The sequence below is a fragment of the Oreochromis niloticus genome, linkage group LG19 (assembly GCF_001858045.2).
Source record: "Oreochromis niloticus isolate F11D_XX linkage group LG19, O_niloticus_UMD_NMBU, whole genome shotgun sequence".
NCBI lineage: Eukaryota > Metazoa > Chordata > Actinopteri > Cichliformes > Cichlidae > Oreochromis > Oreochromis niloticus.
In genome coordinates this window covers 27,693,693-27,716,960 of record NC_031983.2, presented here as the reverse complement: position 1 = coordinate 27,716,960, position 23,268 = coordinate 27,693,693, and the positions used below count along the sequence as shown (strand labels likewise).

The following is a 23,268-nucleotide window of genomic DNA, read 5'->3' as shown; positions in this document are numbered from 1 at the left end:
AATTTGCCATTTAGTAGAGGCAGAATTGGAACAGAAGGTGAAGCTTAATTGCTCTGTTTTGCCAGGAATCATTTTGGGAAATGTATATGGGAGATTATAGTTTTTAACATATAGAATTTGTCAGTGTGTGTGAGAGAGTAAACTGCTATTTAATGCATTGAAAAACACAGCTACCACAGCTGTAAATAAATATTTTGTAATAAAATGGATTAATGCACGAGGAAGCTTAAACATGTGTATTAGTTGGCGGGGCGATCGTGGCTCAAGAGTTGGGAGTTGGCCTTGTAATCGGAAGGTTGCCGGTTCGAGCCCCGGCTTGGACAGTCTCGGTCGTTGTGTCCTTGGGCAAGACACTTCACCCGTTGCCTACTGGTGGTGGTCAGAGGGCCCGGTGGCGCCAGTGTCCGGCAGCCTCGCCTCTGTCAGTGCGCCCCAGGGTGGCTGTGGCTACAGCCATCCATCACCAGTGTGTGAATGTGTGTAAAGCGCTTTGGGGTCCTTAGGGACTAGTAAAGCGCTATATAAATACAGGCCATTTACCATTAGTTAAATATCGAGCAGAAGTGACTCTTCCAGCAGGGAAACGATCCAAAGCATCCCAGCTGCCTGTTAAAATGTATTTTTGCCCAGGAGAAAATCTGTCTTACAATGGCACTTCCTGAGTGCTGACCTAAATCCCAAAGAGCCCTATTGGATGGCATGAAGGAAAAAAGTCATCTCATTTATTCATCCTCGAGTGTGGATGAACTGAAAGTATTACTGGCTGAAACATGGAGGAGACTTTCATCACAGCAGTAACTGAAACAATTGCCACACATTGTCTGAGAGTTTTGCAATGTTGAGTTTGGCTAAGACAAAAAACAGAAGGAAAAAAAATCACAAAGGCATTTTAGGTTAATTAGCCATATGTGTATGGGAGAGGGTAATGTTCTATGTCCCTCTGCCAGATCTCAGTGGACCGGTGCGTAGTTCAAGACATACTGCGCCTTTTGCAGCATAACTGCTGAGATGGATTGGGTTAAATAAGCGGTTGGATGGGAGGATGAATCTATTAGACAGCATCCATTTCACTGTGATGGACTGCAGCTTGTTTGTCTTCTGTTTAGGAGATTGATTGCAAGCTAACCAGAACCTGTACCAGGCTGAGGCTCCAGAGCAGAAGGACCACTGTAGTCGGTTGAGGTGCAACATGGTGGCACTGGAATTGGTCTATTCAATGTAGTGCCAGCTTAACATGTGTTACTTATTACTTACTTATTATAATTTATGTACCAAAGCACGGATGTGCCTCTGTGCGCCACCACAGAGGCAACAATACAAAAACTGTGTCTTTGTTGGATAAAATACAGATTTCAACACAGTAAAAGCATCATTTAGAAATCTTTCACTTTTCAAATTGTGAAATCGTAGATCGGGGTGAAAAGTTTATCAACGTCACCAAAAAACAGTTCTCTCACGTGGCTACAGGTGAGGAGTGGGAGAAGTTACGCTGCTTAAGGAAGTGAAGCAATTTGGTTTGTTTTAAAATGTATGCAGTTTTCTGTTTAAATGGGGAACTAATGGGAAGTCACTGTCACTCCTGCATTAGTGTCATTCAGACAACATTAAAGCATCCAGGTTTCTCAAAACAGACTACAGGGAAAAACACCTCTACATTAACAAACCTTGACAGTTGGATACACAGTTGAATAGAAGTGATTCTACTGTAGAAGAATTCTTTGGTTCTCTTTAATTATGTATTATTTTATAGTCTCACTGACTAAACTTGATTGAGTTTCTTTTTCTTTTTTCCCCAGATATCATTGACAAGAGTGAGTTGAAGACATTCTTTGAGAGCAACAGTTCTCAGATTTATTTTATCTTCTATGAAAATTTCATTACACTGGAAAGCAACTTAAAACAAAAAGGTGAGTAAAAGCTTTTTGTAATAAACTGCACATGCACTATTTAGCTGCCACTGTCAGTGGTGGTTCAATAATTAACCCTCTCTTTGCCCTCTGTGCTACAGCAAAGGTTATTTTCCGTTTGCCCCACATTTCCAGAGCAGCGGTACTTAGAGAATCAATCTGATTATGTTTAGTGTAACTGAGTGGATTGAGCTTGCCTTCATTCATTCCCAGTGGGACTGCGGTCTCATGGTCATGCACGTTCATTTAAATGAATGTTTATGCAATGGCCCATATTATTTTTGCATTATTGATGAAGCTCTATGCAGCATAGCTTCAGGTAAAACGTTTTAAAAACTTTGTACTAAAAGTGTTTTCTTTGTGTTTCAGGGAACAAATCTCAAAGGGAGGAGCTGGACTCTATCCTCTTTATTTTTGAAGTAAGTGCTCTGTTGTTTTTTATGTTGATATCTCCATCTGGTATTTCCAGGTAAACTCGGGTAGAATCACCTGCTACATCCTGAATTCACTTCATAGAGTCTGTAGATCAATAGCAGGTTGTTCTAAGGCCTCATTGTTGCGCTGCCATTCAGTCCACTTCTTGTTTTTAAAATCCAGGCGTGCATGCAAATCAGAGGTGTGTTTCATCTCTGCATGCACAGCATGCTGTTGGCTCTCTAGCCCCTCCCTCTGTTTTTGCTGAGCACTTTTATGTTGCACATGCAGGTTAAAGTCCCCTACCTTGTTTTCCCACCTGACTGCAAAGGCAGCTCGAGTTTCCAATACAAACAGTGAGCTCTCCGGTTACATTTGCTCAGGGCAGGGCTGTTAGGATGGCAGCAGATCAAATTGTGGGGCAGTCTGTTTGTCTCTTTTTGTACAGTATGCCTTGCCCTAGATTTTGTCATCACCTGGGAGCAGTATCAGGGTGTTCCTTCAATTACACAAAGTCACAGCTTGGGAAGCGCTGGCAAGGATCCTTAGCTGCTGTAGTCTGTCTTTAGCGATGGATTACTATGTTGTAGTTTGTTTTTTTTTAGTCGGGCATATCGAATGCAAATTGGGCCCAGTGTTTTCGTGTTATCACATTATGTTTTTGGTGCTGTCTGGGTGATGCATCGTGTGCTTAATGCATGCTCTGAAATGCTTCCCTATGTGTCTGTCTACTCGTCATTTTTCCTGCTGATGTTCTTTCAGTCTGGCAGTCTTTTGTAGAGTTAACACTTGTACCTATGCCCCTCTCCTGCAGATCATACGAGAAATTATTTTCTGATCAAAATGGAAAAATGTTATCATTCAGTTGAACATTTCCATTCAGTTCTCTCTAGTCTATACCTAGAAACCCACAGTGTCTGTCTGCACACATCCAGTCATTTGACCTGTGAATAAAGCCCGGATTCATGGCTTCTACATATTTATGGAGTCATCTTTTCAGAGAGAACTAATATTGAAAGCAGCTTAACCCTCATTTTTCCCCTTTTAGCCCCTGCCTGTGACGCTGTGTGCTTTTACCCATGCACTGAGAAGATAAGCTTGCTTTGACTAATGTGGGCAGGACAGATACAGGGTTGCCTTGATCCTGAGCGCTGCTGCACTGTGTGGACATTCTCGTTACACCACATTACATTAAGAATTTTAGCTCTTAGGTGGTCGTCAATGTGATATCAGTGCATGTACTTAGGGCTGCTCGATTATGGCAAAAATGATAATCACGATTATTTTCACTGAAATTGAGATCTCGATTATTTGACGATATTTATTTAACAATAACAATGTATTGAATAATGGCTTTAAAGATTGTCAAAAAATAATATAAAATAGTGTGCAAATACTGATTACAGTGCAAATGTTTGCAATATAAAAAATAAATGAAAAATGTAAACATCTATGTTTAGTGAACTTCAAAATACTGCACAATATTTGATCCACGTCTGACTCCGCGAACCCATAATGTTTCCACCAATGTTCCCTCTAATATTTCATGTGTCTGAGCGAACGCACAAACTCCCTGAGCGTCCCTTGGACCACTGTGAGCGACATCAGACGTGTGCACTGTGGTCACGCCAGCATCTAATCCATCCAAGTTACATGGTTTATTAAATTAACTGCTTTAGCCCACTTACAATGAAAATTTAAAAAATCCTGTTCATGACCTGTGTAGTATGTTAACACTATTTGTAAGTAAAAATAACTTGAACTCCAATTTTGAAAACACAACTTTCTTTCTTTTCTTTTTTTTTTTTTCATAAAGCTCTGACTTGTATTATGAGTCTGTGGTCTGGGAGAGAGTCTGTAACTCTCTGTCTGCAAAATACATTATATAATGACCAATGTTGGGCAATTAATTATATAGTTACTACTTCAAAAAAGTAACTCAGTTTGGCAAACAACAAAGTTTTTTGCAGCTGTTTAGTTTTTTTTTTTAATGCAGCCAAGGCGTTTTTTTAAATAAACATTTCAAATTATTTACAGAACAATCAGCTGTTCTGCATCAAATCTGATGCCACACAAATGATTTGTGCCACTCCAAAAACTAATTTCTGTCCACTATGAGATAAAGGAGAACAACAGCCTGATACCTGCAGGCCTGACAACAGGAGATGTATCACTGCTGTAACACCTGTAACACTCAGCAGCCGCCTCATTGTTCTGACACACACAACAAAACATTGCAGATATTTTTATCATAACTCTGGTTTTACGTGGCCTATCAACACAATTTAAAAACTGGTATAAAGTCCACACTTTTTCCGTCAGTTGTTCCGTCTGTCCCGCTCACATCTCCAATGGTTGGACACGTTGTCATTAACGTGGCTTCACTCCACATCAGCCACGCCGCTTTGCTAGCTAAAACACCGGTGTCGGCACATAAGGACGCTGTCATAGGCTGTCAACGACGTTGATTGGCTGCGTATATACGAATGTGAATCGCATTATTGGCTGGACTATAGGATAAGGTGGCATCGTTCTAATCCCATACGGGAGCAGCCAGTCACTTACTGACTAACACTGCAAAACAGAATTGTTAAAGTTTTAATTTTAATTTCAATTCAGGTTAGATTTTTTTTGTGCGCAATGCAGATTTTCTGTGCGCAGAGACCGTGCCAGCAGTGCGCAATTGCGCACGTGCGCAGCTTAGAGGGAACATTGGTTCCCACACCACTGAAGTCGTTTTACCTCTCTTTGCAACCAACGGCATTCTTTCTTCAGCAGCCATTATCCTCTCCTCTCCAAATAACTTCTGCTTAGCTTTCCGAGCTTTCCGAGCTTCCCTCGGGTCCTCTTAATTGTTGTGACGCGTGTTCGAAACGCAGAGAGATGCGCTCGATTTGCCACACGGAGCAGCGCGAGAGTAAAGCACGAGGGAGGTGCTAATAATGGGCTGAGTCATTTTTAATGATCGTTGAAAACCCAGATCGTAATCGAGATTAAAATTCGATTAATTGAGCAGCCCTACATGTACTTACAAACATGCATACTTGAAGAAAATGTGTAATATTATCCAACAAAAGATGTGGCAGTGCAGCAGAAAATTAATTAAAACAGTGTTTCGAGGCAACTGCATTTGGCTCCCTCATAAATTATTTCTACAACAAGCACAGTAATGTAGTGTATTTTTTATGGGAATTTTACATTTATGCCACGTGTGTCATACACCCTCTCTCAGTGCAGGATAATACTTTGTGTAGACGGCCATCGTTAACATAAGTGATGGGAATCACCCTGCCAAAACATGGCCGCTTTTGTCCAGCAAGCATCAGAGCACTTTGTAGCGTGGCCTGCGAGTGGATAACGGCTAGGACAAAAGCAAGTTGCAGCACAGTGCTTAGCGTCACACTTTAATGCTGTATGACAGGGTAAGAAGAACAGAACATCTCAACATCACTTCTCACGTTCTTTGTATGAATTTCCCCGGAGGACCCCGTTTACACTCATCTCTTCAGGGATGTGAAACGTATTCCCTCACGCTCTCGTCACCTGTCCCTCCTTGTGTTCTGCCTGATATATACAGTCCACGTCCCCAGTTTGTTTCCTTCGAGCTGGCTGTGTGGGGATTACTTTGCTGTCATTATGAGGTATGCAACCCCTTTTTCATGAGTTGCTGTGGGGGAGCATGATCTCCCATGCTGGGCCCGTTTGAGTAATGGCTATCTAGAGGGGGTAATCTTTTGTTCCTCTGCCTAAACTGTGCTGGTCCACTCCACCCCCCATCCCACCAGCAGCCATCACTCCCTTCCAGGATTTCTTTGTCTGCTTCCTCAGAGGCATCATACCATGGCAGTCTTTATGGGAATGCAACCACATTTCTGAGGATGCAGTCGTGTTCTTGTTATTGATTAAAGATTTTACCCCATAAAAAAACGACATAACATTTATTTATTTTGTTTAACTTTAATAGTTAGTCGATGCTGAATCAAAGGATTGCCCTAGTATGTCCACAAGGCTTTGAACTCTCTTGGCAACTGTTTGCTTTTTACTACTGCTTCAGATCTCTGACAGCGAATACAGACACTAAGAGTCAAGCATGCATTTATTTTTTTTAGTACAGCCTGCATGTTTTTGAATATGTGTTGCTATGATACATGCTGTTAAAAATAATTCAAACGAAAAGTTTTCAGTGTATAACATCCACAGAAAAAACTGTGTGTTTGGCTCCTTTAACCGTGTAGGCCGAGGCTTGAAGTAACGTTAGCAGTTTTTCTGGTCATTCACAGCGTGAGAGAGCGAAACACTTAGTTTGATTAGAAGTTCTACATTTATTGATCCAAATGTGAAAATACTCCATTGCCTAGCCATTAACATCTGATGCACTTTAATCATTATCTGTTCCTGCAAATGACAAATTCAGTGGAGGCTTCCAAGTAATCAAGGTGATTGATGGTTAGTTGATTCCCAGGCAGGAACTCCCATACAAATCAGGCACATTAGCAACAAATACCCAGAAACAAATGTGATAAAGTCAACGTGATGGTTGTCATAGAACATGGACAGAATGTTGAACAGCTGTAAATTCACACAGAAGAAACCATACTCTGTGTGAGAGTGAAATTGGAAATAGGCAGGTGGGTTACCATGAAACCTATGGGCTGTTCAGCTGCAGAAATCTGAGGCAGTTTGTGCATAACCTAAACCTAAAACCTCACCAGTATCGCAATCAATGAAAGAGGGTAAACTATAGAATGGGTAATCATGCTTTTTTTTTTTTTTTTTAAATTGCAGTTTATTTGGGTAGTTTAATCAGAATCAAAAATATTTTATTAATCCTGAAGGAAATTATGGGTTACAGCAGGCAGCAAGCTGGTTGGCGCATGCGCACCAACCCCTGAGGCCAGCAGGGGTTGGTGCTGGTTCTTCTTACAGACTGACCAACGAAGAGGCCACGTTCAAGATACGTTGGAACTTTGATATCAGAATTCAGCAATGACATCACACATGAGTTGGCACGTTCCAGAAAAAGTGAGAAAAAACTGTGTTTGATTCTGTTCTTGGCACACTAGAGTCCTTCACGTATCACACGCAGTGCAGCACTAATACTTCTTTTTTTGTGTTTAAAAAAGACATTCATGGATGGAGCCTGGTCAGTGCTCTGCGTATGGCTTCTTTACTAAGTCATAAATGCACAACAGTGGCAGTACAGATTCAAAGGTTTACAGTTTTACGACTGTTTGCGTTCACTGCCGCCATCTTGGATTGCTAACTCGGGGGTTGGTCTGCTCCCACTTTCTGAGTGCGGAAATCGTTCCCCAAAAATTCACTGGGGAAAATGAGTTTTGCGTCAGGGCCAGGCATATAGACTTTATTGTTGTACTTTAATTTATTTGATTTAATTAATTTATTTATTTGTTTGGTGTGGCCTTTTGCATGCAAATATGTCCACAAAAAATCTTATTAGCCTTTATAAAATAAGGTCAAGCAAAACAATACATTCTAATTATAGTTCTGCTGGTAGGCTAGTGGCTGCACACAGATGTAAAATTTAATATAAAACTCCCTTATAGCTCTATCCCTCTGAGCACAATGTGCCATTCAAAGAACACAGTCTGCTGTGGATGCATAGATGTGTCTCCATATCTGTGTTGTACATGGATTCAGACATGAAGGACAACACAACTTTTGCTCTTTTTATAAAATAAAAACTGTCTTGTGCCAAAAGGATAAACAGGCTTCTCTTTACACTTGGTAAAGATGTACGGTTTTCAGTCTCTGTCTTAACCTGTTAGCACCCAGCTGCTGTGGAGAACCACCTGTCTTGTCAGGTGACCTGTGCGTGAGACACGCGTTACTGCTGATTGGCCAAAAGTTATTAAGAACTTTTATTAATAAACACAGGGCCAAATAAGACACATGTGACAGAGGTGGTGAGGTTGATCAGTGAAGTTAAGTGTGCTTGTTTAGTTCATTACTTTCTGATTTGAGTACAGAAAGTTAAGGATGGAGGGCTTCTTTTTATTGTCATGTAGCAGTTTTATTCATGTTTTTGATTTTTGGTTTGTAATGACGTGTTCATGTCTTTAGATTTCTCAGGGAATCATTCTTGGTTTGCAAGCTGCAGTCGTAAATTGTTTGTTTGCTAATTAGATATCAGCTAATTGGAGTCAAGAGTTGGTGTTTGAGAAAATATTTGTCTACATGTAATTCATTTCTCTCTCCTTTTGTGGTCAAAACATGTTTTTAATCTCTCTTGCTGCCACACGGCACGGATACTATAAAGAATTAATTTTACAGCCAGCGTGAGACCTCTTTCTGTTTTCTGCCGTCACAAGACCAGAACCAGCTTCTCAGGCCTCAGGGGAAGAGTTTGTTTGTGCGCCTGTATTACTGGAGATGACTTCTCACTGACAACAGTTCAGTGCCACTGTGGTTGTGAAACAGGTTCAGGGACAGCTTTGGGACCCCTAAAACTCAGTGGGCGGGGTGGGGGGTCTGTTCACATTCCCTTTCTCTTCAGGATGTCACCTCACCCTGACATGTCAAGTGCCATCTGGACCTGAGTCAGCAGGCTGAATTCCCCTTGTTATCCTCTCTGTCAAGCCGCCCCATCTAGATTTGAGACTTAACTTACTGACTTTTTAATAAACAAAATAAATCTTTTTTTATATAGTTTTGTTTATTTTGGGGATCACAGACTTGGAGAAACCTTTTTATAGGACTATAGTACCAGCCAAAATGGCAACACACTAAAACAAGTATCAAGCAGAAAAAAGAGACTTTAACAAGAGAGATCTCTGAGGTTAAACTGAGATTTATTCATGTCGGCCGTAGCATATGATTGATTTTGACCTGCATGTTTTTAAATGCGTAGGTCTGTAATTAGTAATTAATTACATAGTTTAAGTCTGTGTCATGAGCAGCCATCTGTAGCTCTGTTTCGGCCTCGTGTAATTGCTTCATAATCCTTGTTCTTCTAAACCTCGGCTAACGCTTCTAATAAAAAAATGTGCTCAGGGCCATTTAGGTACATGATTTGTTTTACACTGTAATTCTTCTTGACTGGCAGTTTACCCATTGGACCCCTACTGGTTATGCATAATGCAAATGTACAAAGTGTGCTTGGTGCACAGGGGAGCAGCAGATGAATCTTGATGATCTGTGCGTTGGTCCAGAATTTTACAGATAGGAACATTTTTGTTACTAGTAAGTAACCTGATTAAGAAGCGTTTTTAAAATGGACCCTAGAATGCTGTAGCTTGGCTTTCCCGACCAAAGAGGAAGGTGTAGCAGATGGCTGAGAAGCTGGCATTAAGGCGCTGAAGGAGTCTCATGCGCTGTTGCTGCCATCTACTGGCAACAGAGGAGAATTAAAATGGTATTGTAACACTGTTCCCATATTTTTGGTGTTCTTCTTAAAAACAAAGAATAAAAACTAGTGTTTTGGGCTTAAAGCACCATTTAATAGGAGTTTTGTATATTTTACTTGCTTTAATTTACCTTTGCTGATTTACGTGTTAGCCAAATTTCTGTTCAGTCTTACGTGGCTCACACTGTTGTGGCATAAACAAAGCAGGCGTGTGTAACTGACGTCATCTCTCTCTGTGCTTTTCATCTGTCAGAGTTTGTAATCCCAGGGCCTACTTCTGTTTGATTGAATGCAAGCACTATCCATTGCACTTTATTTCCTGCTTACTCTGTGTTATAATTTGAGTTTTGCCTGTTTTGGCTGGTTATTTTCTCATTATCGCACGTCCTTGAATGCAGTTTAAGGTAGATTAGTTAGTTATGTCTCTAGTGTGTTTGGTCCTTCCTCCATAAAGGCTATATTCATCTCTATGATTGCCAAAAATCCCAAACAATATGCAGAAGTACAACATTTCATCTAAAAGCATTGCATTGTGATTGCTGCTAAAAGCCCTTGTAGACCACATCTGTAAGCAGCATATTCTCTGTCATGTTCAGGCTCTACTGCTGGAAACCTAAGTGCGGATCATGTAAATGTGTTAAGGCTGCTGTTGGACCACAATAATGCCCTTATATTTATGCTGGAGTATGGCTGCAGATTAGAGTAACTCCAACAACATCCAGTCCTGCAGACTCTGTATTCGCCTCGTATCAGCCGGTAAATTCTTCATTGTTGCGGCCGCCATTCCAGCTCAACAGGGAGTTTTTCTGAGCTAGCTTCTCCACCTCATTCCCACTCTCCCTTCCTAATGCTCTGTGAAGAGACACAGTGTTACTGTGTGCGCGCGCACACACACAAGGCTTAAACTGGCTACCCTGCTGTGTTACTGACTAGCATAATGTCTCTACTGGCATAAGGAGACAAAATGAAGGAGGCCAGCACAGCCTGTGCGGAGATGTAATAATCCCACGTGGGATCAATACCAAGGTGCAGCCACACGCCTGTACATGCATATTATCGAGTCTGGGGATCAGAAAGAAGTTGAATGATACAGATAGTCATCCAGCGCCCCCTTAAAGTGATGTATGCCTTTCAGTTTCTCTGCTGTCACTGATAATGACGGGGATTTAGTCTCAGAGGACAAGAAGGGAAAGTTAAAGATAATAAGGGAAGAAGGAAGTTGTTGACAAACGGAGACACTCAAAGCCTGAGATGACTTGTGGGCCACCACAGCTCTCAGCATAATGCGGCAAAGCACAGAGTAAAGATAAACGTCATACCATTTGTCAGACCAGTGTTATGTCCATGGCTAATAAAACACAGTGCTGTTAGTATATCACTTCAGTGAGTTTCTTATCCTGCCAGTTTCAGTTTCAGTGCTAAGTTTCTTTGCCACAGTTCACATCTGTAGCTTGAGGCGACTAATATTTGCCATTTCTTTCCTGGCATGCTCACTTTCCTTCTCTCGCCTCTGTTTCGTGCACTCAAGACCAGATGAGCTTTTTATCATGCTGACCAGCGTCGGTTGTCTGGTTGAGTGGGTCAGAGCTGCATACGTAAAGCAGTAAAGGACAGGCTTGACCTCTGCATTGCAATCATGAAGTCTTACTGGGTCAGTCATTAGGATTTGATGAGAAGTGAGTCATTGGGGCATTAGTTGCTCGCAATGAACTGACTATTAACTAGCCGCATGTGCACAGCCGCACACATCTGCAGACTCCAGGGCATTTTTTTCATCTTTCCAGAGGGACCCAGTTAACGGGTCGCTGCAGTGAGGAATAATGATAGTCTGCTCAAAGGTTAGAGCTCGCTAATTGAGTTGTAAAACGGTTGTTGGTGAGGTGATGAGTGCTGTGTCGGGTCACAGGGTTTCACTGACAGGCTAGGCACAGTGGAGAGAGAGGGCAAGCGGCTGCATTGCTTAAATATATACATATCTATATATATGGTTTTGTTCAAAAATGGTTTGACTTACCAAGGAAATCGGCAAAGAATTATTTGCTTTAGAAATCCAGAAAACATAACTGGAATAAATGGGTGTTTTTCCAATTTGTCATTCATTAGCTAGCTACCAGAATTGTTTGTCACACCTGACACAGGTACTGTTCTCTGCCACTCTAATCACTCCTCTAAAGCAAATCATGACATCTCCTGTTTTTCATCAGAAAATCCTGCAGAATCTGCCTGAGAAGATCTACAACAGATGGCAGTTTCACAGTATAGGTATGCACTTCTAACATTTTTCCACTTTATCAAACATTTTGCACTTGCTTAAATTCTAACCGTTTTCTCTTTGTAACACCTGACAGGTAGGTGTACGCTTTGTATTTCTTTACACTTAAGGACAAAAAAATGTCACCAGGACCAAGACTTAGCCTTTAATAATGAGGAAGAAATAATTAGTCTGGGAAGGGGATGTAAATGGGAAATGCAAATTAACACTTCATTTGAAATGCAAATAAGTAATTGAATTATGCATGATTTCAGTCCTGCACAAAAAAGGAAAACCCTTGCAAGAAGCGATAACCCCAATTATAACTGTTTTTCGTCAGCCTTTGGCAGCTAAACAGTCCAGGTCGAGATCACTGTTGCAGATTTGCCTTCCCCCTCCCCAGGCTTGTAATTTTAAATATCAACACTTATCTTTGGGTGGATGCCCCAGACATATTCACCATTTTTGTCCGTCCCTGGACCACAAATCCGCGCAGGTTTAAAGCTTCCTCTTAGCCTTTCCTGCACTCGCATAGAATTTTCTTTTCCACACATCAGTTCAGGTGTCACTGGTCAAGATGCAGTGCTGTTATGTGTGTACTTCAGCCTGGTTAACTTTTTCTTTCACATAATTTTTATCGTTCTGTATCCAGAACCGTTACTAATGGAAATACAGCACCTTGTGACACATTCTTTGTGGTGGGTAGAGTAGCTCAAGAATGACATTAATGACTTGGTGGTTTTGGCCTTTTAGTTTGGAGATGCAGGGTCACAGGTACTTCACTCCTACCTTTAAGATGCTGAGGGAAATCTGCACAGCTTTTTGTCATCCTTCTGTCCCCAGCCAACAACCCATGAAAGGACTGCTCTGTGCTTTCGTGTTCAGTATTCTGATGAGAGGACCAGACAAAAGCTCCCTCAGTAAGGGCCTTGTTGATCAGGACACCTGTTCAGCGGTTTGGCTTTTACACTAACAAAAACTGATTCTTAACCTTAATCATCACCTTAAAATCAATATTAGGACAGAGTCAAAGTGTTTTCCAGCCCACAACGTCCTCAAAAGAGACTGCTGCCTGTCAAGAGCATGTCCTAAATCACGCGCACACAGACACAAAGAGCTCTTCCTCCTGAGGTATTTAGCAATCAGAGCGATGTCTCATTTGATTACAGTGGAACCAGATTGGCTTCATAAATGTGTGTCGCTGCCAACTCGTGTTAATTTTCATCAGGAAAATATGAAGCCTTGCCACTCTACCCACTAGTTTGTCAAGACCACCCATCAAGGTCAATTCTTCTGAGTCGAGATGACAGCTTTGTGCGGTTTGTGTCTTTCCTTGTTGTGAAGAAGAAAATTTGAATAGCGGTTTTTGACCGTTGTCACGTTTTCTATCCTCCAGGTTCTATTCTCAAAAAGCTTCTGCACACTGGAAATTCATTCAAAGTAAGTGCCCAATTTGAGCTTTCAAAATCTTGGCACACAAAGATGGACTGAACATATTTTTTTTAGTTGAATGGATTGTTAAAATTAGCCTCTTTTTGAATATGCATAAAAATGACCTTTTCTCCCGCTGTCTAGATTCGCTGTGAGGGGATCCGTCTCTTCCTGCTGTGGCTGCAGGCCCTAAGGGACCACTGTGCAGAGGAGCAGTTCCTCATCTTTGCCTGTCTGGTGCCAGGATTCCCCGCTGTGCCCTCCTCCAGAGGGCCGTGCACCCTCGACACCATCATTTACAACCCTTTCTCCAACCCCCCGGATGGTGAGAAAAGCGGAGCACATTACACATTATGTATTCACATTTAAATGACCATAGATTTTATTACATTTGTACATGCTGAGGATTGCCACTGAAATGATCTAAAGTCCCCAGTTATAATACTGCGTAGGTTTATTTTCTGTCATTAACTCTGGTCCTTTCTTTCTGTTGATTTGAGCAGCTAAGGTGGTGCCTGAGGAGATCACCCCACTGGTTCCGGCTGTGGCAGGTGAAAAAGCTGCAGATGACCTGACCTGTTATATCCTAGAAATACTGCTCAAGTACATGGTCATCCAGGTAATATCTCACTTTGTGTGATGACAGCAAGAATAGTAGTGTTATCATAACTAACCCTGCCTGCAGGAGAGTCTTGGATGTGCTTGATGGCTGCTTTACCCCACTTGTTGTTGGGGTTCCTTCTAATACTTTTAGTATTTTAGTTGAGTGTTTCTTTCATCATCAAAATATCAGCTTTAACCCAGCACATTTTATGAAGTCAGCAGCTAAACTATTCATTCCTCTTGTTCTGTACATGTTTTGCCTCAGACACAAACATTTTCAGTGACTAAATTAAGTTTTGTGTTGTAAAATTTGCACAAATATATGCACTTACATACTTACATTAAATGCCATTTATGTGCAAATGCTTTTTCTGTCTTTAATAGACAGCTGTGTGATGGAAATGCTCAACAAATCTGAACATACTCGGTTCTGGCTTCACCTTTCATTTGTTTTCATGATTGGGTCTCTTCCATGTATTGTGCCACTGTAAGATAAAAAGTAAATTCAGTTGTTAAGTCTAAAGTTTTTCATCATATTTGGCCTCAGATCAAACAGTTTATGTCTATGTACTATTTTTTTTTTTTTTAGTCTTAGAGGAACCTTCATGCTATTGTGTTGCAAACAATATACTGTCGCTGTGATGTTGGAAGCATCTCCTCTCGCTGTAGCCTGACCTTGTCTGCCTTATTGTGCTGTCTGTCTGCCAGGCATCCAGTTTAGAATGGAAGAACAAAGAGAACCAGGACACAGGCTTCAGGTTTCTCTTCACCCTATTCAAGAAGTACTACCTTCCACACTTATTTCCCTCCTTCACCAAGCTCACAAACCTCTACAAGCCTTTATTAGGTAAGCCCACAAACCCAATCTATGTGTATATGGAAGCTTTTACAAAGGGAGTATTCTCTCATGGCAAAGTTACACACAGTGTACATCAGCTACTCCTTCTTTACTTATTATTTTTCTCTAACACAGAAAATGAGATAAGTTTGCAGAAATTTGTTTCCTTTGTAAAAACAGTCACAGTTTTACTCTTGAGCAGCAGTTTCATGAAATACAGGAAATGATGAAATCATATCCTGTTTCATCATTTAAATGAACAATTTGATTTAGTGGGGAAAAACTGTGACCACACCTCACCACAGCCACACTTTTAATCTTTAATATCTTTGTCTTTTTCTCCCACTGTTTTTAACCACCCCTCTGCCCTCAACTCTTCATCCACTGTGCTACTCCATCAGACCTCCCCCACCACAGACCAAAACCCTTGTATGTGCCAGTGACACGGAACAATGAGAGCACCTTCTGCACGAGGGATCAGTACCTGGCACCTCGTGTGGCCTTCATCACCTGGCTTGTCACTTTCTTCCTGGAGAAGAAGTACATCAGCAGTGCTGCTTCAGCGCAGAGCGCAAAGAACGGCACCGAGGTCATTCCCAAACTCATCCAGGTGAACACGCTGTACACTGTTGATTTCATTTTTCTCCGTTCTGTTATTCCAAGATCTTCTTTATCCTTCAGATGTTTTTGTAGCACACCATCTTTAGCACTAGTATAAAGACATCTGGGGTTTATGTTTCTGAACAAATATTCATGCATTTATTCATTCCTAGGTGTTATTTTACCTCTATATAAAACACATAGTTGATCAACAGCTTCACAAGCAATACAGCATTCAAACTAAGATTATAGCTGAAATAAAACCTTGATGACGGCGATCAGGAATCATAAAGGTTTTATTTCAGACTGCAACAGTTCTGTCACATTCGAGTTAAATCAGCCATGGAGAAAAAATAAATGGATTTTCATGTGATTTATCCAGAGATGAATGCTGCATACATACTATAGTGGTCCATTTCCCTTTAAAAATGCTTTAAAATACAACTAACAGCCAAGTAATCTGTGCTGAATGAGACTGTAGTGGTCCGTGTGAGGAGGTACCCTCTACTGCATACTGAAGGACTCTCGTTCCTGCCTGTGTTTTCCAGACTGTCACTGCAGGCAGTAGCAGCCAGGAGAAGGATAAGACATCAGATGGGGATACAAACGGACCAGCGGGGGAGCCTGAGAAGAGCCACTCCAATAGCAGCACCCTGTCAGATCGACGAGCCAGCGATTCCAGTTTGTGTAGCGTTGAGGAGGAGCACCGCCATGTTTATGACATGGTGCAGTCCATTCTGCTCTCCACCCGGGACAATGTGAACTTCGTCAATGAGATCTTCCACCAGGTGAAGTATTTCTTTCTTCTGTTGCAACCTTTGCCAGTATTTTGTAATTTCTTTCTGATGGAAGATGCCTGAACAAAGATGCACTGCAGTAACACGGACTGTGTCGCCCTCTGCTGACCTTTTCATTAAATGACAGATTCACATTTAAAACTAACTTTAATCCTAATGAGCCATGGTTTCTTTCTTTCTTTCTTGTTAATTTGTTTTGCAAAGGCTTTTTTGTTGCCATCCTGCGAAGCTTCTGCAACCAGGAAGGTCATCAAAGTGTACAGGAAGTGGCTCCTGCAGGAGAAACCCTCCTTCATGGCAGAGCCCGACAGAACTGCTCGGGAAGATGAAGTGGACGAATGCTCCCAACAGATTATCAGCACCGAGACAAATAACATGCACGTGCAAGTAAGTAATACAGAAAGATGAAGATACCAATAAGTTTGCATTAACCTGTCACATATATAATGACCGCGTGAATGATAAAACATTCTTAAAAGGTTGTATAAAAATCAGAGTAGTGCAGATAATTATGCCCTTGTTTTGTTTTCATTTAAATGTTTTTCAACATTTAAAGTGCGTATTTTTACTTCAAAGCAATTAGCAGCTTTATTTTTTATTCACAGCAACTACCTGCGGCCTGTATCGATCATGCAAACGTCCAGAAATAGTCTCCTGTCTCTGCAATCTATTGTGAACCCCAGTAATTGGTGTAGAATGAGAAAGGTGCACCAGACTGGGAAATAAACACTAAAATCCTTTTGACCGTTAAAACGAACGTGTAACATGCAAGTGAGCGTGTAAATGATACGATGCATTTACGTGCATGAAACCAGCTTAGGTTCATTAACTGGCCTTAGACATGCAGTTTCTGTATACAAATACATAGAAAAAAGAAGCAGCCCTTGGAATAGTGCTTTTACTTATTTGAATTAAATATTTTAATCGGGCAGCACGGTGGCACGGTGGTTAGCACTGTTGCCTCACAGCAAGAAGGTCCTGAGTTCAATTCCACCATCAGGCCGGGGTCTTTCTGTGTGGAGTTTGCATGTTCTCCCCGTGTTTGCGTGGGTTCTCTCCGGGTACTCTGGCTTCCTCCCACCGTCCAAAGACCTGCTGCTTGTGGGGATAGGTTAATTGGATAATCCAAATTGCCACTAGGTGTAAATGTGCGAGTGAATGTGAGTGCGAATGGTTGTCTGTCCCTGTGTGTTAGCCCTGCGACAGACTGGCGACCTGTCCAGGGCGTACCCCGCCTCTCGCCCTATGACAGCTGGGATAGGCTCCAGCGCCCCCGCGACCCTCAAAAGGATAAGCGGAAGCGAATGGATGGATGGATTTTAATCAATCACCATATAGATGTTACCAATCATGTTACCCTACTTAGTTTATAGACCAAGTTTCATCAAGATTGAACCAGTTGTCTCGGAGAAGTTTGGAGAAGAAACACACAGAGCTACATTCGCTACAATTGTTACAGGATGATGATGAATCAGAATGTATAATAAAATAAAATACAAATAAATTCTTTATGATTTAGCACTATAGGTTTTCTAGTAGCTGCTCTGATATTGATTCATATATTTGTAGTTACAAAGCCAAGAAGGCCAAAACACAGAACAGCTGAGGTAAAAATAATAATTATGATCAGAGTGGATGTATTTTATTAACAAAAAAGGTCTTTTCTATAAAGTCTACAGCACCTGTCTTAATAAATTAGTTTGTCTACTGTGTATTTGACTGGCCGGCCTTGTCTTCTTCCAGATGATGGAGAGTCACAGTCACAAGCGGTCGTCCAGCTGGGGTAGGACCTACTCGTTCAGCAGTGCCATCAATCAGGGCTTCATCACCGAGGAGGAGAACAGGAACATCAAAGCCGGCATCCAGCCAACACTACAGGTATGTCTGTGTTCATAGCCTCTGATGGTTGGAATCACTGTTTTTCTAGTATTATTGTCATCTTAGTTGCTTTGTTTGCACACATTTACGGTCTTCCTGTTTGTGTAGGTGTTTCTGACCAATTCATCCAACGTGTTTCTGTTGGAGCCATGCCAGGATGTACCAAAACTCCTGGAAAATCAGGTTGAGGTGTGCAAGGGTGTTCTTAGCATCTATCGGCATATGATCATGGAGCACACCATGAATACACAGACGTGGTTAGTAGGATGTTTAGATGTGCAAATTTATTTTTTATTTTTTTAAAGGTTTTTTTTATTTTTACCCCTTTTGTTAAAAATTGAATTCAATAGACGTTATTGTAATTGATTTACTGTCTGTGTTCTGCAGGGAGCAGATGTTGCAGGTACTACTGAGAATCACAGAGGCTGTGATGAAGAGGCCACAGGACAACCAAAGAAAAGACAGCTTTGCTGAAAGTTTAGCATCTTTGCTTTTTAGGGTATGGCTGCATTTAGTTTGTTACACACTCTCTGATAAACAGGCAGCCATAGAGATGGATCTGTCATCACCTCTGTTCTTTGGCTCTGAATACATTGTGATTTGTCTATATTTTTACGCAGCTTTGTATTCCTGCTATCAAGCCTGCTCTATATTTGGCATGTTTGGGTCTCAGTGTATGTGTAACTTGGTGCTAATTCATCATCTCTTTTCTCCTCCTGCATCCAGACCATCATTGTGGCGTGGGTACGAGCCAACCTGTGCGTATTTATCTCCCGGGAGCTTTGGGATGAGCTGCTGGCAGTGCTGTCCTCTCTTACCTGCTGGGAGGAGCTGGTGACAGAATGGGCCAGCATCATGGACTCGCTTACGGCTGTGCTGGCACGCTCCGTTTATGGCTTGGACATGGCCAACCTGCCTCTGGACAAACTCAGTGAACAGAAGGAGAAGAAGCAGAGAGGACGCGGTGAGAGGACAAAATGGGAAAAGATGAGGAGATTAGAGTGGCTTTAATTTGATTGAAATGAGGGTTTGGAAAGATGACACTGTTTATTTTTTGTGTCTTTTGTTTTTCTTTGTGTGCTTGACTAACTCTGAGCAGTATGATTCAGAACACGTGTTTGACCTGTTTTAAAGGTGCCATAAAACGATCATTCTGCCAGCTACTCTGTGTTATGTAAAGTCAAAAAAGCGGGTTTGCCCATAAATTTTTATTCTTGTTTTTTTTCAGCTCTAGTTGAGTCTAAATGTGTCGTTTTGTTCATTACAAAATACCCTCTAATACTTCAGCACTCACTAAGTTTTGTTCCTCGTATGTCAGGAGTGATCCAGGACTCTCAGAAGGCAGCAGCAGTTGCACGCTCATTCTCCCTGAGCTGGAGGAATCATGGGGAACAGGGTGGGCCACCAGTACAGGAGCCCATGAGGATTCGCTCAGCCACTACTTCAGGAGCACCGGGTGTGGAGAAGGCCCGGAACAATGTCCGACAGAAGGCCTCTGGTAAGTAAGATGTGGGTCATATGAGCCATTTACATTTAAAGCAGACATAAAATTAATTGAATACTTGGCTTTATATAAAACATTAGCATTAAAGGCACTGACAGGTGAAGAGAATGGCTCGGATTATCTTTCTACGATTGCATTTTTTAAGATGCATTTAGGCTGCGTTTTGATGCGTTAGAAGCAGGAAACTAAGCAGTGTTTTAAATGTTTGTTTTTTTTAAGCATTGTTCCATACGCACAGAGTATTATCTTCAGCTTTTGTGTGAGTCTCTAACACCATACTGATAACCCTTTGAAGCACAACTTTAGACCGCAGGGTTTATCAGACAGTATTATTGTGTGTGAAAGTCTTCAGACAGGTCCGTGTGTACACTGGCCCAGGTGTCTCTGAAAGCCCTGACACCAAAGACAAAGAGGCCAGCAGATGGCACCTATTGTTTCCCTCACATGTCACTACCCAGTGTCAACATGTTTCCATGTCAACTGGATTGTAGGCATACAGCACAGTCCCCCTGACAGTGTGTCAGAGGCCAGCTTTGGACTCTGCAAACACCCCTTATCTGATGAGAAAGTGGCAGGCTAATTATAAGTTGAGCTGGAAGGCAGTGGAGTAGTAAGAAGCTACAGTGTCTGGCTTGCTCCTCTTAATTTTGTCTAGACAGAATCTTAATGTGGGGGATAAAACACAGAGATGATCCCTTTTTGTTCCCTGGCCTTCCGCCTCCCCAATTACCGCCGATGTTCTGAAATGACGAGCTCATTGAGCGAGGAGCAGACGTAATTGTGCCTGGATGACATCTTAGAAGGGGTGTGTGTGTGTGTGGTGTAGGTATTACTCATGTTGTCGGGACATAAATTTGTTTTTCTACACGGTCTCATTATGGAGACGTGGCTTCCCTATGGAGGCGAAAAGCAAGAGCCCATAATCTAAATCGCACACATTTAAGGGTTCAAGTAAGGTCACGTTTAAGGTTGTGGTGTGTGTGAGTGGGTGGGTATGTGTGTTCTCCAATCTATTATGTGTCCCATGCACATGTTTATCCACCTATTATGTTGGTCTGTTTATTTGTATCTGTGTGCAAGCAAAGATGGACATGAAACACTACCGCTTGAAATTCCCTTCCCTTTCTTTGGCCTAATTGGATTTCTCCCACATTGATCTTCAAAGGCCTAGCAGCCCTCCTCCCTACTCCTCAAGAGAAGGCCCACACATCAATTGCATGGCAGTTTTTGATAGTTTCATTAAGAGTGTAATTAATGCTCATTAATATGCATAAATGGGATGCAGTGGCGGGCTGGAGGAGACGATGTATCTCTCTCACTGAAAGGCATAATTAAAGTGTGCTGAAAGCAGAGAATAGAACTGTCCTCTTTCTCTGCTCGCTTTGAGATTAAACCTGAAGTGCTATCCAGCCACAATGGCAATGCCTCAGCATTGACAACTGTCAAAACTTGGTTGCACTTAAGCATGCAAATGCAAACTAATATTGTTCTGAGATCATGTCTTGATAACGGAGGAAGGGGCTCATAAATTCATTACGGTACTCATTAAGCTTCTACAGCTTCAAGGACCCAGTTGAACCGGCTCTGTCTGCCAGAGATGAGATGGTTATCAGGTATCATGGAATAATACAGAGAATGAGATCAAATGTTTTCAGCTTGGCGTGTACACGGGTAATTATTTTTATTATTTTTTAATTTTTTACTCAACCATTTAAGTACAGAAATCCAGCGCTGTGTGTTTCTGCCAAATACATTAAGTGCACATGCTGGTCCAAGAAACAAAAGCAGTGCACAGCATTTATATGTACCATTGGATTTTACTGCACAGTGTGTGTGCGCAGCCCTGCAGTATACTGACAACCCATACAGGGTGTACCCCGACTCTCACCCTGTAACAGCTGGATACACAGCAGCCATCCTGCCACCCTGAGCTGTATATGTGTGATGGATGATTGCTGTTGCTCTCTTTCTTAGGCTGCCCTTGAAAGAGAGTTTTTGTGTGTGTGTGTCAATGAGAATTTTAACTACACAAATTAATATTTTCATCATTTGAATCTACATGGATTTGGGAGAGAGTACTAGTCTATAGATATTTTTATATTGATATGCATTTTAGCTGATAAGGAGCAAAAACAATCAGTATAGAAATACTGTAGATACTGCACACTTGAAGTCGTGTATTGCCATGTTTTAATTTAAAATGAATGTCAGCAGTATGTCATTATTTAGGAATAAATTAAAGCCTCCTCATGATCATCTTAAAAGGGTCACGCGGCTTTTAAATAATCATAACATGTTGGAGTTCACTAAATTCAGAATCAAGACATCACTGATCTTTGTTTTAACTTCTTGGAAGAAAACTTTAGCATTTGTGCTCATTTTCTATATAGTTTCTTTATTTCTGTTGCACATTTAAAACCAGAGATTTTCACAGTAACATAACATATAAAATTTGACGTTACACACATTCAGTGTTTGTTCACTATTGAGAAATGTGTATTACCCATTTTTATTTTATTGTCTTCCAGGCGTTTTGATTTCTTTCCCTCGTGATTTTTATTTGGTAGTTTTTGCGGTATTGTTGTGCTGTTTTGTGTTAATATTTTCTATATTTTTTTCTGTATAAAATCTTAAAATCTCAGTTTTGTGACAATGTCACGTTTTTTTCTGACTGGTTTTAAAATATTTTCTCTCTTAAAGCCGTTGCATTTTAACCTGTGACTCACGTGCGACTATATTTAGATCAAACTCCGGTGCGGCTTCAATTGCTCCATTTTCACGATCAGAATTGAATTTATTAGCAGAAGCTTCTTTACAGCATTTTGTACTTTACTATCATTGAATATTTGCTTCTTTCCTTTACCCTTTTTCTCTTCCCGCTGTCTCTCTTCTTTTTCCTCTTCTTTCTCCTTCCCTGATGGAAGCTAAGCGAAGCCAGTCCATCAGCAACTGTGTTCATCTATACGAGGCTTTGCCCACTACTAAAAGTGTTCCTATGCTGCTCCACACTGTGAGCTCTTTCTTGCCTGGTATCTCTTCTGGTAACTCTGCTTGCTCTCACAGACTCTCAGGTAAAGTATTGTGAGAGCTGCATGTGTTTGCGTGTTGCATGACCTTCGCCCAGCCTTTCCCATTCATTTTCAGTCACAGTCTCTCGTATAGCACCCTGAACTTTTTGATTTAAACCGTGTTGTTGGATGATCTTACTAATGCATTTCTCAAGATTGCCCCGGTGCTTTGTGCTGTCCTTAACAAGTGTATGTATCACCGTTGCATGTTTGCATGCCCTGTTTTTCCTCACCATGTTTCATATGCGTGAAATCTCTGTCTGTACAGTGTCTGCAAGTCACATTCCAGTGTGTTTCCATGATATTTGATACGTATTGCACCTCTGCCTGACCATCTCTTTGTCTTCCCGACTGTCAGATGTGGAGGAGTGTCAGCTGTCAGAGTGTGGGGGAGAGGAGGAGCTGGGAGGCAGAGACAGTCCTCTGCCGCGTAGCAGCAGCACCTCAGACATCACCCAACAGCTGTCTGAAACCTTACCAGGTATATACAAGCACAAAGCACTTTTTAATCTTCTGTATACACTCACTGAATACTTTATTAGGTACACCGTGCTAGTACCAGATGTTTTTCCAATCATCTGCTGTCCAGTTTTGCTGAGACTGCTCAAGTTGTA

At 41.5% G+C, this 23,268-nt stretch overlaps 1 protein-coding gene across 7 annotated transcripts in view; it reads left to right on the top strand.

Moving 5' to 3' along the window:
* Positions 1 to 23,268, top strand: part of ralgapa2 (Ral GTPase activating protein catalytic subunit alpha 2) — a 95,703-nt gene that overhangs the window by 15,386 nt on the left and 57,049 nt on the right. For 6 of the 7 annotated variants that reach the window (XM_025900996.1, XM_025900992.1, XM_025900993.1 and 3 more), the window contains exons 2-18: positions 1,797 to 1,907; positions 2,277 to 2,326; positions 11,889 to 11,946; positions 13,332 to 13,375; positions 13,511 to 13,691; positions 13,870 to 13,985; positions 14,678 to 14,816; positions 15,209 to 15,417; positions 15,956 to 16,195; positions 16,409 to 16,591; positions 17,948 to 18,082; positions 18,191 to 18,339; positions 18,470 to 18,581; positions 18,809 to 19,046; positions 19,401 to 19,580; positions 22,511 to 22,657; positions 23,013 to 23,135. In XM_025900996.1, coding sequence (XP_025756781.1) covers positions 1,797 to 1,907; positions 2,277 to 2,326; positions 11,889 to 11,946; positions 13,332 to 13,375; positions 13,511 to 13,691; positions 13,870 to 13,985; positions 14,678 to 14,816; positions 15,209 to 15,417; positions 15,956 to 16,195; positions 16,409 to 16,591; positions 17,948 to 18,082; positions 18,191 to 18,339; positions 18,470 to 18,581; positions 18,809 to 19,046; positions 19,401 to 19,580; positions 22,511 to 22,657; positions 23,013 to 23,135 — 2,415 coding nt within the window. The remainder of the gene's footprint in view (positions 1 to 1,796; positions 1,908 to 2,276; positions 2,327 to 11,888; positions 11,947 to 13,331; positions 13,376 to 13,510; positions 13,692 to 13,869; positions 13,986 to 14,677; positions 14,817 to 15,208; positions 15,418 to 15,955; positions 16,196 to 16,408; positions 16,592 to 17,947; positions 18,083 to 18,190; positions 18,340 to 18,469; positions 18,582 to 18,808; positions 19,047 to 19,400; positions 19,581 to 22,510; positions 22,658 to 23,012; positions 23,136 to 23,268) is intronic. The other variant, XM_025900994.1, reaches the window with a different exon arrangement.